The 16743-nt window shown below is 40.7% G+C and overlaps 1 protein-coding gene across 2 annotated transcripts in view; it reads right to left on the reverse strand.

Moving 5' to 3' along the window:
- Positions 1–16743, reverse strand: part of LOC124114519 (importin-13-like) — a 47716-nt gene that overhangs the window by 25061 nt on the left and 5912 nt on the right. For both annotated transcript variants that reach the window (XM_048399518.1, XM_048399517.1), the window contains 7 exons: positions 14892–14990; positions 14439–14492; positions 13272–13344; positions 12601–12817; positions 4186–4270; positions 2582–2713; positions 430–510 (listed from right to left, as the gene is read on the reverse strand). In XM_048399518.1, the coding sequence (XP_048255475.1) occupies positions 430–510; positions 2582–2713; positions 4186–4270; positions 12601–12817; positions 13272–13344; positions 14439–14492; positions 14892–14990 (741 nt within the window). The remainder of the gene's footprint in view (positions 1–429; positions 511–2581; positions 2714–4185; positions 4271–12600; positions 12818–13271; positions 13345–14438; positions 14493–14891; positions 14991–16743) is intronic.

Here is a 16743-nt window from a genome sequence, read left to right on the forward strand (position 1 = left end):
AGGACAGTTTACCTGTAGGATATACCAGAACCTGAAGGACAGTTTACCTGTAGGATATGCCAGAACCTGAAGGACAGTTTACCTGTAGGATATACCAGAACTGAAGGACAGTTTACCTGTAGGATGTACCAGAACCTGAAGGACAGTTTACCTGTAGGATATGCCAGAACTGAAGGACAGTTTACCTGTAGGATATACCAGAACTGAAGGACAGTTTACCTGTAGGATGTATCAGAACCTGAAGGACAGTTTACCTGTAGGATATGCCAGAATGTGAAGGACAGTTTACCTGTAGGATATACCAGAACGTGAAGGAGAGTTTACCTGTAGGATATACCAGAACGTGAAGGACAGTTTACCTGCAGGATGTACCAGAACGTGAAGGACAGTTTACCTGTAGGATGTACCAGAACGTGAAGGACAGTTTACCTGTAGGATGTACCAGAACGTGAAGGACAGGTCACTGCAAGCCTCGTCCACTGGGTAGTGTCCTGGGAGAGATGTGAACCTCTGAAACATGCAGGGTCAGTGCTTCAAGTTGGCAGTAAATGTTGTTGAAGTATTCTAGCTGTATCGGGGCGACTTGTAAATAATCAGTCTGAGCCAGGTCAGTGGTTGACAGCATGAGCAATGAGCCACGTTACCCCAGCAACCACCTGCACCTCATATGTCAAATCTTACGACAAGCATGGGATACTGGGGACCTATTCTGCACCAAATAAGTAAGAGAAAAGCTTTTCTCATTCACTGGATGGGATTAACACTGTCCAACTTGACAGTATGCATGCTTTATTTTATCAAACAGTGGAACCCTGCTATCTCAAATGTACCAACATCACGAACCTATTATCCGGTAACGACCGCCTCACTATATAACTGGATATAAATTTGATCTCTGAACCCGTATTCAAAATGAAAATACACAGCACTATCTTGATCCTTGGACTCGGTCCCAACTTTGACTTGACTTTAGAATTTTGAACCTTTATCTTGAAGTTGGCATTGCAATGGTAATCTCTACTGACAATTAAAACAGTCGGATTAAAGGAATCAAAGCTCGTGGCGCAATATCCAAATTAACAAGAGTTTGCCACTAACGTGGCTATATCCCCCGCCCCTGTTGCAGAATTTATTACATAATTAAATCTAAACAAACCCACACCTTTTTTAACCGAGGTGGAACTTGTCATGGAAATTGTAAAAAAAAGAAGAGTTTGGAACCTAAGTCCATCTTGCTGCCATGGAAATGTAAAAAATAAAAATTCCTGACAAACCTGCAAAGTTTCATGAAAAAATATTGAACGGTTTATGAGTTATCATGGTTATGCTCCCGCAACGAACCCTACACTCACAGAACCTAAGTCCATCTTGTTGCCATGGAAACGTTAAAAATAAATATTTCTAACATTTCTAAATAGCAAAAGGCACCAGTTCAGCATGTACCTGACAGACCTGCAAAGTTTGATGAAATATTATTGAACGGTTTATGAGTTATGCTCCGGAAACGAACCCTACCCTCACAGAACCTAAGTCAATCTTGTTGCCATGGAAACGTAAAAAATAAAAATTTCTAACATTTCTAAATAGCAAAAGGCACCAGTTCAGCATGTACTTGACAGACCTGCAAAGTTTGATGAAAAAATATTGAACGGTTTCTGTGTTATGCTCCGGAAACGAAACGTAACGGACGGACCGACGGACGCAGCCCGTTTCTATATCCGCCGCCAACTTTGTTGGGCGGGGGATAACATGCTCGAGGGGAGAGTGGCACCTTGTTGTTTCTGTCAAGTGGACAGACTAAAAAGTGATTACTGCAATGCTTAATAATATATAATAATCTATAAAACTGTTACTCTTTCTTGATATTCAAACCTTCTTATCTCGAATAGCTAGGTTCGAGATAACAGGGTTCAACAGTAATTAATGTCAAGAATATCAAATATTCTTATTCTTGAAATCCTGTTTCATTTTGAACACAAGACGTCATCCATTGTTTTTTTGTTTTTTTAAAGACATTTTGCTTTTGTTTTTTAAAGTTGCACTTAAGAGTTACCTCCCTTCATACCACTTGAATAAGACCGGGAATGCTTTCATACACAATCTTTATACATATCACTTGCGCGTCCCTGTTTGATAAAGCGATCATTGCCCTACGACCATGGTAACTCCTATACTTTAACATAGTTTATTTGTTTCTTGGGCATGGGTATGGGGTGCTGAAGACCATTTGAAGACAACCCTCATAACAAAGTTAAAGCATTGTTTCTGCAGAGAGTCAAAATCATTTATCGTAAAATGCAACATGAATTTAACAGTAACTGCCCCGTCATAAGTTTGTTTCTATTTTAAATGCCTCACTCAGCATTACTTCATATATACAAAGGCGGTCTGTAAATAACAGACTAAAGACAACACAATAAAGTGACAGACATCATAAGCATTATTAAATGCAATGGTGATATGATGTCATGCAATCAACCAAGTCAGCGAGCCTGACCAGGCAATCATCACCTGTTACGACATTCTTAGGTTACCGGAGACCTATATTTTTACTCTCCCTCCGTAAGTCCACCACACTTACCAGCACCATCTGGATGAGCTCGTTGACATTGTCCTTGTGTTGCTGGTTCTCCCCGAGAGAGGATTCTACTATCAGCTTGGTGTGCGTCTCCGCTAATGACATGACTATCCGACACAGGCCATTTGTCGTCTCCTGTAAAACAGAACAGAGAAGGGTAACGATGCAATCGAAACGACAACATGCACATTGAGAGACACAACCAGAAAAGAGTGTGAGTGGATTGGTGGGTGGTGGGTGGTGGGTGGTGGGTGGTAATATACTGCTCAATCTTTCATAGGGAAAATCAGACATGTCATTCTATTTAGATATCCTCTTGACACATCATGAGAATCAGTTTTGTGTATCATCATGATCATGGATAGATAAAAATATTTATTACTTGCCCGTGAAGAGATCACCCGTTTAATAAACATACAGCTGTATTACACATTGTGTAATACCAAAACGCGTGCTTATGTACTCTCGGAACACGTTTCACAAACAAATATTGAAAGCTCTCAACATCCCTTGGCTTATTCAACGACATTGCGTGTGGAGTTGATAGATCACTGATGGGAGCTTATGCAAACTCAATGACCCCAGCAACCTTGTTGCTAGGTTGACGTCACATGGCATTGTTTCGCCGATGGATCTTGCAACAAAATTCCACAAATTACGTTATCAGGTATTGTGACGTGATTGTAAACTTTGAGGTACAAGGCCAGTTCCACAAGACGATCGTATTGTCTGACAATAGTGCAACGACATTCGTTAGTCTAAGTTAAAGTATGTGAGTTGCGATAATCTTAGCCCTACGATAATTTTGTGAATTCTAAAGGTGGACCGTTGTAAGGTATTAAATCATACGTTTTAACTTTTGACGTGTTTGAAGTATTATTCGTTAAACTCAATTGGACTATGCCGTGGATCGTGTAGGTGTCAGCCTATTCATACTCAACAGTATAATTCAAAAAACGTTATAAATGACAAGTAATAAATAAAATACTAAACTCGCTCCCGTGTAAAACCAATTTTATGAATCTCATGAATAGTTGTGGTATCTGACTCGCTTTCGCTCGTCAGATACCACAACTATTCACTCATTTCATAAAATTGGTATTACACGGGAGCTCGTTTAGTATTCTATATATCTTTCACACAACCCATCTATATGTCATGTATAAATCAAGTAAACAAGTGGCATGACAAACTAGTTGTATGACATCATCAGACAGGTCATATTCTGCACCCACCTGATCCTCATTTCAATTGACAAACATAGGGAACTAGGGACTGACTTTTGAAAGATAATCTCAGTGGGGTCACCGTTCTGTCACAGAGACTCATTCAGGAGACAAGCATGGGGTATCGGGGTCACCATTCTGTCACAGAGGCTCATTCAGGGGACAAGCATGGGGTATCGGGGTCACCGAATTGACCACGACCTCCATAGGCATGAGGAAAGACAAAAGCGATGCAGCATCAGCAGCGTGACAGAGGGTTTATGGTTATAGTTTCACAACAATCAGCCAATTGACACAGCCCTTGCAATGTCTAAGACCACAAGGAAACCCCTGCCCACACATCCTCTGGTGAAGGATTAGAATCTTTTGTCAATGACTCACCATGTCCTTCTCATCAATGACCTTCTTCATCATGTCTTGAAGGTTCAGTATGTTGGGCAGCAACTTCTGAATTGTGTATGGAAACCTGGAGTAAACAGAGGCTATTTAAGGTTCAGTATGTTGGGCAGCAACTTCTGAATTGTGTATGGAAACCTGGAGTAAACAGAGGCTATTTAAGGTTCAGTATGTTGGGCAGCAACTTCTGAATTGTGTATGGAAACCTGGAGTAAACAGAGGCTATTTAAGGTTCAGTATGTTGGGCAGCAACTTCTGAATTGTGTATGGAAACCTGGAGTAAACAGAGGCTATTTAAGGTTTAGTATGTTGGGCAGCAACTTCTGAATTGTGTATGGAAACCTGGAGTAAACAGAGGCTATTTAAGGTTCAGTATGTTGGGCAGCAACTTCTGAATTGTGTATGGAAACCTGGAGTAAACAGAGGCTATTTAAGGTTCAGTATGTTCGGCAGCAACTTCTGAATTGTGTATGGAAACCTGGAGTAAACAGAGGCTATTTAAGGTTCAGTATGTTCGGCAGCAACTTCTGAATTGTGTATGGAAACCTGGAGTAAACAGAGGCTATTTAAGGTTCAGTATGTTGGGCAGCAACTTCTGAATTGTGTATGGAAACCTGGAGTAAACAGAGGCTATTTAAGGTTCAGTATGTTGGGCAGCAACTTCTGAATTGTGTATGGAAACCTGGAGTAAACAGAGGCTATTTAAGGTTCAGTATGTTGGGCAGCAACTTCTGAATTGTGTATGGAAACCTGGAGTAAACAGAGGCTATTTAAGGTTCAGTATGTTCGGCAGCAACTTCTGAATTGTGTATGGAAACCTGGAGTAAACAGAGGCTATTTAAGGTTCAGTATGTTGGGCAGCAACTTCTGAATTGTGTATGGAAACCTGGAGTAAACAGAGGCTATTTAAGGTTCAGTATGTTGGGCAGCAACTTCTGAATTGTGTATGGAAACCTGGAGTAAACAGAGGCTATTTAAGGTTCAGTATGTTGGGCAGCAACTTCTGAATTGTGTATGGAAACCTGGAGTAAACAGAGGCTATTTAAGGTTCAGTATGTTGGGCAGCAACTTCTGAATTGTGTATGGAAACCTGGAGTAAACAGAGGCTATTTAAGGTTCAGTATGTTGGGCAGCAACTTCTGAATTGTGTATGGAAACCTGGAGTAAACAGAGGCTATTTAAGGTTCAGTATGTTGGGCAGCAACTTCTGAATTGTGTATGGAAACCTGGAGTAAACAGAGGCTATTTAAGGTTCAGTATGTTGGGTAGCAACTTCTGAATTGTGTATGGAAACCTGGAGTAAACAGAGGCTATTTAAGGTTCAGTATGTTGGGCAGCAACTTCTGAATTGTGTATGGAAACCTGGAGTAAACAGAGGCTATTTAAGGTTCAGTATGTTGGGCAGCAACTTCTGAATTGTGTATGGAAACCTGGAGTAAACAGAGGCTATTTAAGGTTCAGTATGTTGGGCAGCAACTTCTGAATTGTGTATGGAAACCTGGAGTAAACAGAGGCTATTTAAGGTTCAGTATGTTGGGCAGCAACTTCTGAATTGTGTATGGAAACCTGGAGTAAACAGAGGCTATTTAAGGTTCAGTATGTTGGGCAGCAACTTCTGAATTGTGTATGGAAACCTGGAGTAAACAGAGGCTATTTAAGGTTCAGTATGTTGGGCAGCAACTTCTGAATTGTGTATGGAAACCTGGAGTAAACAGAGGCTATTTAAGGTTCAGTATGTTGGGCAGCAACTTCTGAATTGTGTATGGAAACCTGGAGTAAACAGAGGCTATTTAAGGTTCAGTATGTTGGGCAGCAACTTCTGAATTGTGTATGGAAACCTGGAGTAAACAGAGGCTATTTAAGGTTCAGTATGTTGGGCAGCAACTTCTGAATTGTGTATGGAAACCTGGAGTAAACAGAGGCTATTTAAGGTTTAGTATGTTGGGCAGCAACTTCTGAATTGTGTATGGAAACCTGGAGTAAACAGAGGCTATTTAAGGTTCAGTATGTTGGGCAGCAACTTCTGAATTGTGTATGGAAACCTGGAGTAAACAGAGGCTATTTAAGGTTTAGTATGTTGGGCAGCAACTTCTGAATTGTGTATGGAAACCTGGAGTAAACAGAGGCTATTTAAGGTTCAGTATGTTGGGCAGCAACTTCTGAATTGTGTATGGAAACCTGGAGTAAACAGAGGCTATTTAAGGTTTAGTATGTTGGGCAGCAACTTCTGAATTGTGTATGGAAACCTGGAGTAAACAGAGGCTATTTAAGGTTTAGTATGTTGGGCAGCAACTTCTGAATTGTGTATGGAAACCTGGAGTAAACAGAGGCTATTTAAGGTTCAGTATGTTGGGCAGCAACTTCTGAATTGTGTATGGAAACCTGGAGTAAACAGAGGCTATTTAAGGTTCAGTATGTTGGGCAGCAACTTCTGAATTGTGTATGGAAACCTGGAGTAAACAGAGGCTATTTAAGGTTTAGTATGTTGGGCAGCAACTTCTGAATTGTGTATGGAAACCTGGAGTAAACAGAGGCTATTTAAGGTTCAGTATGTTGGGCAGCAACTTCTGAATTGTGTATGGAAACCTGGAGTAAACAGAGGCTATTTAAGGTTCAGTATGTTGGGCAGCAACTTCTGAATTGTGTATGGAAACCTGGAGTAAACAGAGGCTATTTAAGGTTCAGTATGTTGGGCAGCAACTTCTGAATTGTGTATGGAAACCTGGAGTAAACAGAGGCTATTTAAGGTTCAGTATGTTGGGCAGCAACTTCTGAATTGTGTATGGAAACCTGGAGTAAACAGAGGCTATTTAAGGTTCAGTATGTTGGGCAGCAACTTCTGAATTGTGTATGGAAACCTGGAGTAAACAGAGGCTATTTAAGGTTCAGTATGTTGGGCAGCAACTTCTGAATTGTGTATGGAAACCTGGAATAAACAGAGGCTATTTAAGGTTTAGTATGTTGGGCAGCAACTTCTGAATTGTGTATGGAAACCTGGAGTAAACAGAGGCTATTTAAGGTTCAGTATGTTGGGCAGCAACTTCTGAATTGTGTATGGAAACCTGGAGTAAACAGAGGCTATTTAAGGTTCAGTATGTTGGGCAGCAACTTCTGAATTGTGTATGGAAACCTGGAGTAAACAGAGGCTATTTAAGGTTCAGTATGTTGGGCAGCAACTTCTGAATTGTGTATGGAAACCTGGAGTAAACAGAGGCTATTTAAGGTTCAGTATGTTGGGCAGCAACTTCTGAATTGTGTATGGAAACCTGGAGTAAACAGAGGCTATTTAAGGTTCAGTATGTTGGGCAGCAACTTCTGAATTGTGTATGGAAACCTGGAATAAACAGAGGCTATTTAAGGTTTAGTATGTTGGGCAGCAACTTCTGAATTGTGTATGGAAACCTGGAGTAAACAGAGGCTATTTAAGGTTCAGTATGTTGGGCAGCAACTTCTGAATTGTGTATGGAAACCTGGAATAAACAGAGGCTATTTAAGGTTTAGTATGTTGGGCAGCAACTTCTGAATTGTGTATGGAAACCTGGAATAAACAGAGGCTATTTAAGGTTTAGTATGTTGGGCAGCAACTTCTGAATTGTGTATGGAAACCTGGAATAAACAGAGGCTATTTAAGGTTTAGTATGTTGGGCAGCAACTTCTGAATTGTGTATGGAAACCTGGAATAAACAGAGGCTATTTAAGGTTTAGTATGTTGGGCAGCAACTTCTGAATTGTGTATGGAAACCTGGAATAAACAGAGGCTATTTAAGGTTCAGTATGTTGGGCAGCAACTTCTGAATTGTGTATGGAAACCTGGAGTAAACAGAGACTATTTAAGGTTCAGTTTGTTGGGCAGCAACTTCTGAATTGTGTATGGAAACCTGGAGTAAACAGAGACTATTTAAGGTTCAGTATGTTGGGCAGCAACTTCTGAATTGTGTATGGAAACCTGGAGTAAACAGAGGCTATTTAAGGTTTAGTATGTTGGGCAGCAACTTCTGAATTGTGTATGGAAACCTGGAGTAAACAGAGGCTATTTAAGGTTCAGTATGTTGGGCAGCAACTTCTGAATTGTGTATGGAAACCTGGAGTAAACAGAGGCTATTTAAGGTTCAGTATGTTGGGCAGCAACTTCTGAATTGTGTATGGAAACCTGGAGTAAACAGAGGCTATTTAAGGTTCAGTATGTTGGGCAGCAACTTCTGAATTGTGTATGGAAACCTGGAGTAAACAGAGGCTATTTAAGGTTTAGTATGTTGGGCAGCAACTTCTGAATTGTGTATGGAAACCTGGAGTAAACAGAGGCTATTTAAGGTTTAGTATGTTGGGCAGCAACTTCTGAATTGTGTATGGAAACCTGGAGTAAACAGAGGCTATTTAAGGTTTAGTATGTTGGGCAGCAACTTCTGAATTGTGTATGGAAACCTGGAGTAAACAGAGGCTATTTAAGGTTTAGTATGTTGGGCAGCAACTTCTGAATTGTGTATGGAAACCTGGAGTAAACAGAGGCTATTTAAGGTTCAGTATGTTGGGCAGCAACTTCTGAATTGTGTATGGAAACCTGGAATAAACAGAGGCTATTTAAGGTTGAGAAAATGCAGATTCACCTTCATAAATTCTAATGGAAATGACAGTCACCCTGTCAAGGTGCTTATGTAGTAGACAGACTCACTTATTCGAGCCCTTAAAAAGCATACTTGCTCATTTAGACATTTACTGATGCAGGAAAGTGATTCACCTGAAAGGACCCTGGTTAAAACACACAGACTGACCTGTGTGGGCTCTGGTTTGTCTCTGTGTCTCTATCTGTCTCTCACACACAGACACACACATAGACCCAGTCAGACACACACATAGACCCAGTCAGACACACACATAGACCCAGTCAGACACACACATAGACCCAGTCAGACACACACATAGACCCAGTCACACACACACATAGACCCAGTCAGACACACACACATAGACCCAGTCAGACACACACATAGACCCAGTCAGACACACACATAGACCCAGTCAGACACACACATAGACCCAGTCAGACACACACATAGACCCAGTCAGACACACACGCACACACGCGAGTCCTGACATAGGAGAAATAAGATCTAAAAAGCAGTATGAACATCACACATTTTCAAACCAGATTTAGTATATTAAAGGGGCACTGATCTAACGCAATTCCCCGGACTGGTTGTTGCCTTTGTTATTGTTTTTTTCCCCGTGAGTACCCGGATGATACGCTACGCAGCTGAGCGTGACCAGAAACTGGGCTACCGTCTGCAAGGACAGCTAAATAAACTTGGAGGCTGGAGGCAATATTTGTTTTACGCATTTTTAAACACTGATTGGGTAACTGTGATCTATAAAGATTTCGACAAAGGGCGCATGTTAATTAATTTCTTCAGCCTAAACAAACAGACAAAAAGAACGGCGGAGCTCATCGGATGTCGTCATTTGGAAATACCCCTGATTGTTGTTGTTTAATAATTAAAAAAAGTATCCATGCAGTGAAAGCATTTTCGGATTTCGGATTGCGTCGATAATACGATTACTACTCCCTTGTTGTCATCCACGTTTTCTGGTATAACCCTACACTTGTGTATTTGTCGTCATTCACTTGATGCTCAGTTAATGAATTTATTACAGGTACAATTAGTGGTAGCACCACTTAGAGATTACCTTACAAAGGTTCCCATTTGGCATTTATTGTGTCTGGGGTAATTACTCAATCTAAATACAGGTTTGAAGTGAGGTGAAATGTGTGTTATGTAATATGCACGTGGCAGCCCAGCAAGAGGTGAATGATCAGTTGATTTACTTTTTTTGTAATTCAACGGATCGTTCCTAGTCATCAAAGGATTAACAGAAAATACGTTGATTGATTAATCACTGTTATCTTGCACAGTGGATATGTCAAAAGTGTGTGTTTACATGTCTAGGTTTACTAAAACAAAGGGAATACTCATATCATGGCATGAAGTGCCGATGTAAAAACAACATACTTTGTTCAAAGGGTTAACTGATAATACGTTGATTGATTGCTCATTGTTATCTATCACTCAATGGATTTTTTAGGAACCGTGGACGTTATGAAAATAGTTGTCACGTGGGCTTTCTCAGCCGACCCTTGAGACTTGACACCTATGTGAAACACCTGAAACAATCTAAGTGATCAGTTGAGAAACGAACACGGGTTATAATATCCCGAAACGATATATATCTTTTAAAATATTTGATTGTTACAGAGACACGTGACATCGAATAAGTTTCTTTGTACAGCTGCAGACGAGTAGGATATTGTTCCTTTGTGTGGATATTCACGGATACATTCCTCGAACAAGGAAGCTGCCTAAAATTTATACACATAAATTTGGTAGGTTGTAATTATGGTATTTGCATTTTGTTTTCCTTCATTTGCTGTAGCATTGAACCGATTCGTTCTTGTTCCTCTACATCTTGTTTGGGAAATTCTTCAATGCGCGATAGATGTTGTTTTCACAAGTCTTTTCCTTTGTAAGCGTGTATATATAACCGTCAACTTGTAAAATGTGATTCTCTCAGGCAATTTATAAAATGTGTAAATATTTCAGGCATTTTGACTGAAAAATCTGTCCAGATTGACTAAAATTTATTAAGACGATCCAACGGGCCTAAAAACATCACAACAGATTATTATGTAGGATGAGAAGCCAAACAACATAGAAATGTACTTTTCAACGTAACATTTTCAGTCTCTTGGTGATGACATTAAGCATCAAAATGTTTGGAATTCGTTATCATAATAATACAGATGGAAATGTTTTTCAGTCACTTTGTAAAATAACTGAATATTTAGACGTTTAATAAATATGTTACACATTTTGACAGTAAAAAGATATACACACTATAAAAAAAGCAATGCTCAGGTGAAATATTTACTTTGTGTTGCAAGTCAACATAGTGTAAACGAGAATCGCAAAATTACCAAGCAAGTGACATATCAAAACTTCGTCATCATTACCGATGCTACCCACAAAGATACCTACATTTCCTTATTATCTCGAAAACTGTATTTCATTTTGTTGATCAATGCGACCATACTCCCTTAATACTACCCATAAAAATGACTAATGCGCTTACAAATGGCACAGCAGAGGTCGCGAACTAGTCTAGATTTCTGCTCTTCATCTGGGTACTCACTGGGAAAAAACAATAACAAAGGCAACAACCAGTCCCGGGGAATTGCATTAGATCAGTGCCCCTTTAAGTCTGTCATGAATTCTTTATGGTCTAACGCACAAAAATCTATCACTGTGATCAATCACGCTCAAACATTCTTGGTACATATTTCTGTGCGTTTTAATACTTTTATTAACAAGCATGTGTAATTTCATACAAATTCTAGGCTTGTAAAGCTATTTTGGTGATGATTTTCAAAGCTTCAAGCAGGTACTTTAAATTCAACATCTTTCAAGAGGAAAGGAGACACAATCACCTGTAAGAATCCTGATGGGGACGACAGGCTTATATGTATGCATTCTGAGAGGGGGGACACACTCACCTGTATGAGAACACCAATAGGAGCCCAGATGTAGGAGACACACTTACCTGTACATTCTGAGAGGGGGGACACACTCACCTGTATGAGAACACCAATAGGAGCCCAGATGTAGGAGACACACTTACCTGTACAAGTGACCTGTACATTCTGAGAGGGGGGACACACTCACCTGTATGAGAACACCAATAGGAGCCCAGATGTAGGAGACACACTTACCTGTAAAAGAGACCTGTATATTCTGAGAGGGGGGACACCCTCACCTGTATGAGAACACCAATAGGAGCCCAGATGTAGGAGACACACTTACCTGTAAAAGAGACCTGTATATTCTGAGAGGGGGGACACACTCAACTGTATGAGAACACCAATAGGAGCCCAGATGTAGGAGACACACTTACCTGTAAAAGAGACCCACCTGTATATTCTGAGAGGGGGGACACACTCACCTGTATGAGAACACTAATAGGAGCCCAGATGTAGGAGACACACTTACCTGTAAAAGAGACCTGTACATTCTGAGAGGGGGGACACACTCACCTGTATGAGAACACCAATAGGAGCCCAGATGTAGGAGACACACTTACCTGTAAAAGAGACCTGTATATTCTGAGAGGGGGGACACACTCACCTGTATGAGGTGAGGTGAGGTGAAATTGGGTTTAACGTCGCGTCTCACCTGTATGAGAACACCAATAGGAGCCCAGATGTAGGAGACACACTTACCTGTAAAAGAGACCTGTATATTCTGAGAGGGGGGACACACTCACCTGTATGAGAACACCAATAGGAGCCCAGATGTAGGAGACACACTTACCAGTACAAGTGACCTGTACATTGATGAAGGCAATGTGACTCACCTGTATGATTCTGGGTGGGAGAAGACGCTGGACAGAGTCTCGACTGCCACCTCAAACAGCTCCTGGTTGTGGATGGACTGAAACACCTGGAGGATGATTGTCTCACTCTCGATGATGGGGATGCCGAAGTCCACCCAGCCGGAGAAACACTTGAGGGCACCTGCATACACCTGGGTGGGCGAGTGGGGGGTCAGCAGTCCTTGCAGGAGGGTCAACACTGCAACAAAGACACTCCACCATATCAACAGTCAGCTGTTACCATAATATACAATTCAAAAGAAGTTCAGGATCACCTGATTCTTTCATATTACATGACAGATTAACTGTAGTAATAGGAAAGAAACGATAATAATATGAAATCATCAAAAGGCACAAGGTCACCACTAGACTGATCTGTTTAGCAAGTTTCAACTTGAAATATTCAACGGTTTAGGAGTTCTGCTTCGGAAACAGAAAACGGACAACCAACAGATGGACAGACGACCTGACGATAAAATGGTCATCAATACATGTGTAATGCAAATGATTTTCTGTGAAATGTCAAAATGCAATCACAGTCCCAACATCCAATCTTCCAATTTTGATTACATTTTGTGAAAAATGTGTTTCCAGTGACAGTAAGCCATGAGCAGAGTCTAAGTGAACACACCAGTTTAACCCTGCACACTCACCATGTAGAAGTCCTTTCTGGAACTCTGATCTCAGGGACAGCCTTCTCTGTTGGCTCAGGTTTGACCCAAAAAACTGAAATAACAATCCGAATATGCTAGTCACCAACTACTGAAACTATCACTGGCTTACAAGAGTCATCAGGAAATGATAAATCCCTCTGGCCCCTACAAATGCGCAAGAACAAGAAGAGAGAATTTCTATTTAATCTGTCTGTCCATATACAAGAGTAGTTTTTGAGCTATCAAAACAATACCATGGAATTGGGATTTGGAACTTTGTATCTGTATATGTCAAGTACACAGGACTATATCAACACACACACCCCTACCCCCCACCCCTGATTATATGATGGGGGAATAATAAAAATACTATGGCAGCCATTAAAAAAAAGGACATGTCTGTATTACCTAAATGAAAAAGGCTATGGCAAATGCAATAATTTCAGAAGGGATTTGAGGCTGGAAAAAGAAGTTAACATAATGCAAGAAGTTTGTTTATGTGGGGGGAAAACCTTATGTCTTAATCACTCTGCAAAGTTCAATTGCTTAGATGCCAGGATTAATAAATCCTTTGTTAGAGTGAGTACGTGAAATGAGCTCAACAGAGCTTTGAATATTATTACAGTTATATCACGTTGTGTCAGCTTGAGGATGGAGGAATGTCTGAGGTGATGCATGTACACACATTTACCAGTTTGGTGAACAACACCAGCACAAAAACAGTCCTGACAAACAAAGAATCATAATCAGTATTCAAACCCATACGATTCCAGCACACCCAAGGGACACAACGCTGCACAGCGAATACTGGCCTCATCATGCTCATCTTGTGTGTGCACAGAGGAATACCAGGTATGGTTGGTTGGTTGGTTGCTTTGTTGTATAACGCCGCACTCAGCAATATTCCAGCTATATGACGGTGGTCTGTAAATAATCGAGGCTGGACCAGACAATCCAGTGATTAATATCATGAGCATCGATCCACACAATTGGCATCGATGACATGCATCAACCAAGTCAGCGAGCCTGACCACCCGATCCTGTTAGTCGCCTTTTACGACAAGCAAAGTCACCCTTTACGGCATGCATGGGTTGCTGAAGACCCATTCTACCCTGGGTCTTCACGGGTGGGTCCAAGGAGTTTTGGGAGACATGTAGGAAACGTACCTCCTCAGGAATTACTGTTAGAATATCTAACAAGATTTGGCACCTTTGGAAACTCTGAAAAACAGGATGAGAATACCCAAGTGGTATGGCAGAGGATGCAAGATATGATATGTATCACTTTAAAACAATTACAACATCAGCAACTTTGGCATGTTAGACACTAAATAATGCTAAATGCTACAGCTGGTACCAAATATTTAATATACATCACAAGAACTCTTTTAGGATTAATATGGAAAACTGAGTCAACAAACACTAATCATTCAAATATTTTCGTACATACATGTTCAAGAATCATTTAAGACAATATTTTTTCAAAATATCCAATTTCTGACACAGCCTAAAACAACAATCAATCACTCAATATTATTAAACTAATTCCTCTAAAAGCAGAAGATAATGAAACCTGAAGTACACAACTAAATAAAATCAAAGCAAAGAAAGAGTGCTTACAGAAATATTGGGGACGTCTTCCCTCTGGAAAGTGGTGATGAGATTCTCCACAGGATCGGCCCAGGATTCCGGGGCTGTCTGCATGATAAACGACGACAGCTGGAAGGGCAAAGACAGTCATATGCAATTATAAATGAAGCAGTAAGGAAACAAAAAATGGATGATTCTAAGCTTTTCACATCATTGCTCACTCCTTTTGGAATGTTATGATAAATTTCAAAAAGGCATACTTAGCTTCAACATTACAACCAAGAGAAACCTCCCAAAAGCATGTGAAAAGGTTTTGAAAAAGCAAAAACATCAAACTTGATTGACCCTGAATCCAGGGGTAACAAATTCTGGGCAATCAGCATATACGAGTAAGTGAGCGCGAGTGAGTGCGCGAGTGAGTGAGTGCGCGAGTGAGTGAGTGAGTGAGTGAGTGAGTGAGTGAGTGAGTGAGTGAGTGAGTGAGTGAGTGAGTGAGTGAGTGAGTGAGTGAGTGAGTGAGTGAGTGAGTGAGTGAGTGAGTGAGTGAGTGAGTGAGTGAGAATCATAAGTATTTCAGTCCTATCACAGCATGTCACTGTTGTCAGCTTGATGTGGTAGGAGTGATAGACACTTACCACTTTGGTGACACAAATAAGTATGGTGCTGACAAACCAAGGCTCATAATCAGGACAAATCTACGATTTGAACCCTCGTGCCAAAAGAAAGCAACCTGCACAGTGGCGAGCTACGGAGCCTTGGATGATTGTGCCACTCATGACACACCCCCCCTCCCCATCTGTGCTCAAATTCTAGTAGATGGTTTATGAGTGAGTTGGTTCAACACCGCTTTTAACAGTATTACAGGTATATCACGGCGTGTCAGCTTAATGCGGGAGGAAAGCCCCAAGTGATGCAGGTCTCAGACGTTTACCACTTTGGTAAAACCCACGAGCATGGGTATGGTGCTGACAACCTCAAATAATAATCAGGGTGAACCGGGATTCGAACCCACAATCATAGGTTTCTGTCGTGCCCGAGGGACGCAACTCTGTAAATGTAATTTGCACTTCATTGTAAAATTCAGACCCCTATTGTTGAAGCTTTATATGCCAAAATGTTCCATCTTTCAGTTGATGTATGAGTTTTATTCAAAACAGTGATATCTTAAAGTATTCTGCCTAGAGATGAATTTCATTTTGTCACATGGTTATGTCAAGCAGCCATTAAAAAATGGCAAGGGTAGCGTCAGGGCGCATTGGGACATGCACCCCAAACATGTGATTCTAAATGACCAGCATGTAATCATTATTATGAATTCAAAATGTAGTTACTTTGACATTTGCTTTGGATTTGTTTCTTGAACTTGAAATATCAATGAAAGCTATTATGAGTGGGATAACAGGTAAGGTGTTGACAACAAGGGGACACTACTGTCACAACACGATGGACAGAGAGCACATAGGTGGAAGCCAATTCCACATTCGCCGCCACAAGCCATCAATCAACAGAGATCAAGGCTATGTCATCCCATCCGCCTACTATGAATCATCAAGCAATAATCACTTATCCTGTTTAATTGGCTTCATGTCCCATTGGCTTTCACCTATGTGTTCTCAGTCCATCGTCTTGTGACAGTATTATCCCCTTGTTGTCAACAGCTTACCTGTGTTATCCCACTCAAATGCAATTATTGTTACTGTTAATCTTCTACTGTTAATCCTCCACCTACTATATATATTCTGAACTAAGACCCTCATACACTCTTGCTTGGCAACGGTATAAGGATCTATGCCAAAACATTTCTTTTTACAGTATTAAAGAAGTTGTAATCCATAAAATTGTGTCTACCTTGTCATCCCTCAACTTCTAAGTAATGCCTATC

This window comes from Haliotis rufescens, unplaced genomic scaffold, assembly GCF_023055435.1.
Source record: "Haliotis rufescens isolate VD_foot unplaced genomic scaffold, xgHalRufe1.0.p SCAF_2, whole genome shotgun sequence".
NCBI lineage: Eukaryota > Metazoa > Mollusca > Gastropoda > Lepetellida > Haliotidae > Haliotis > Haliotis rufescens.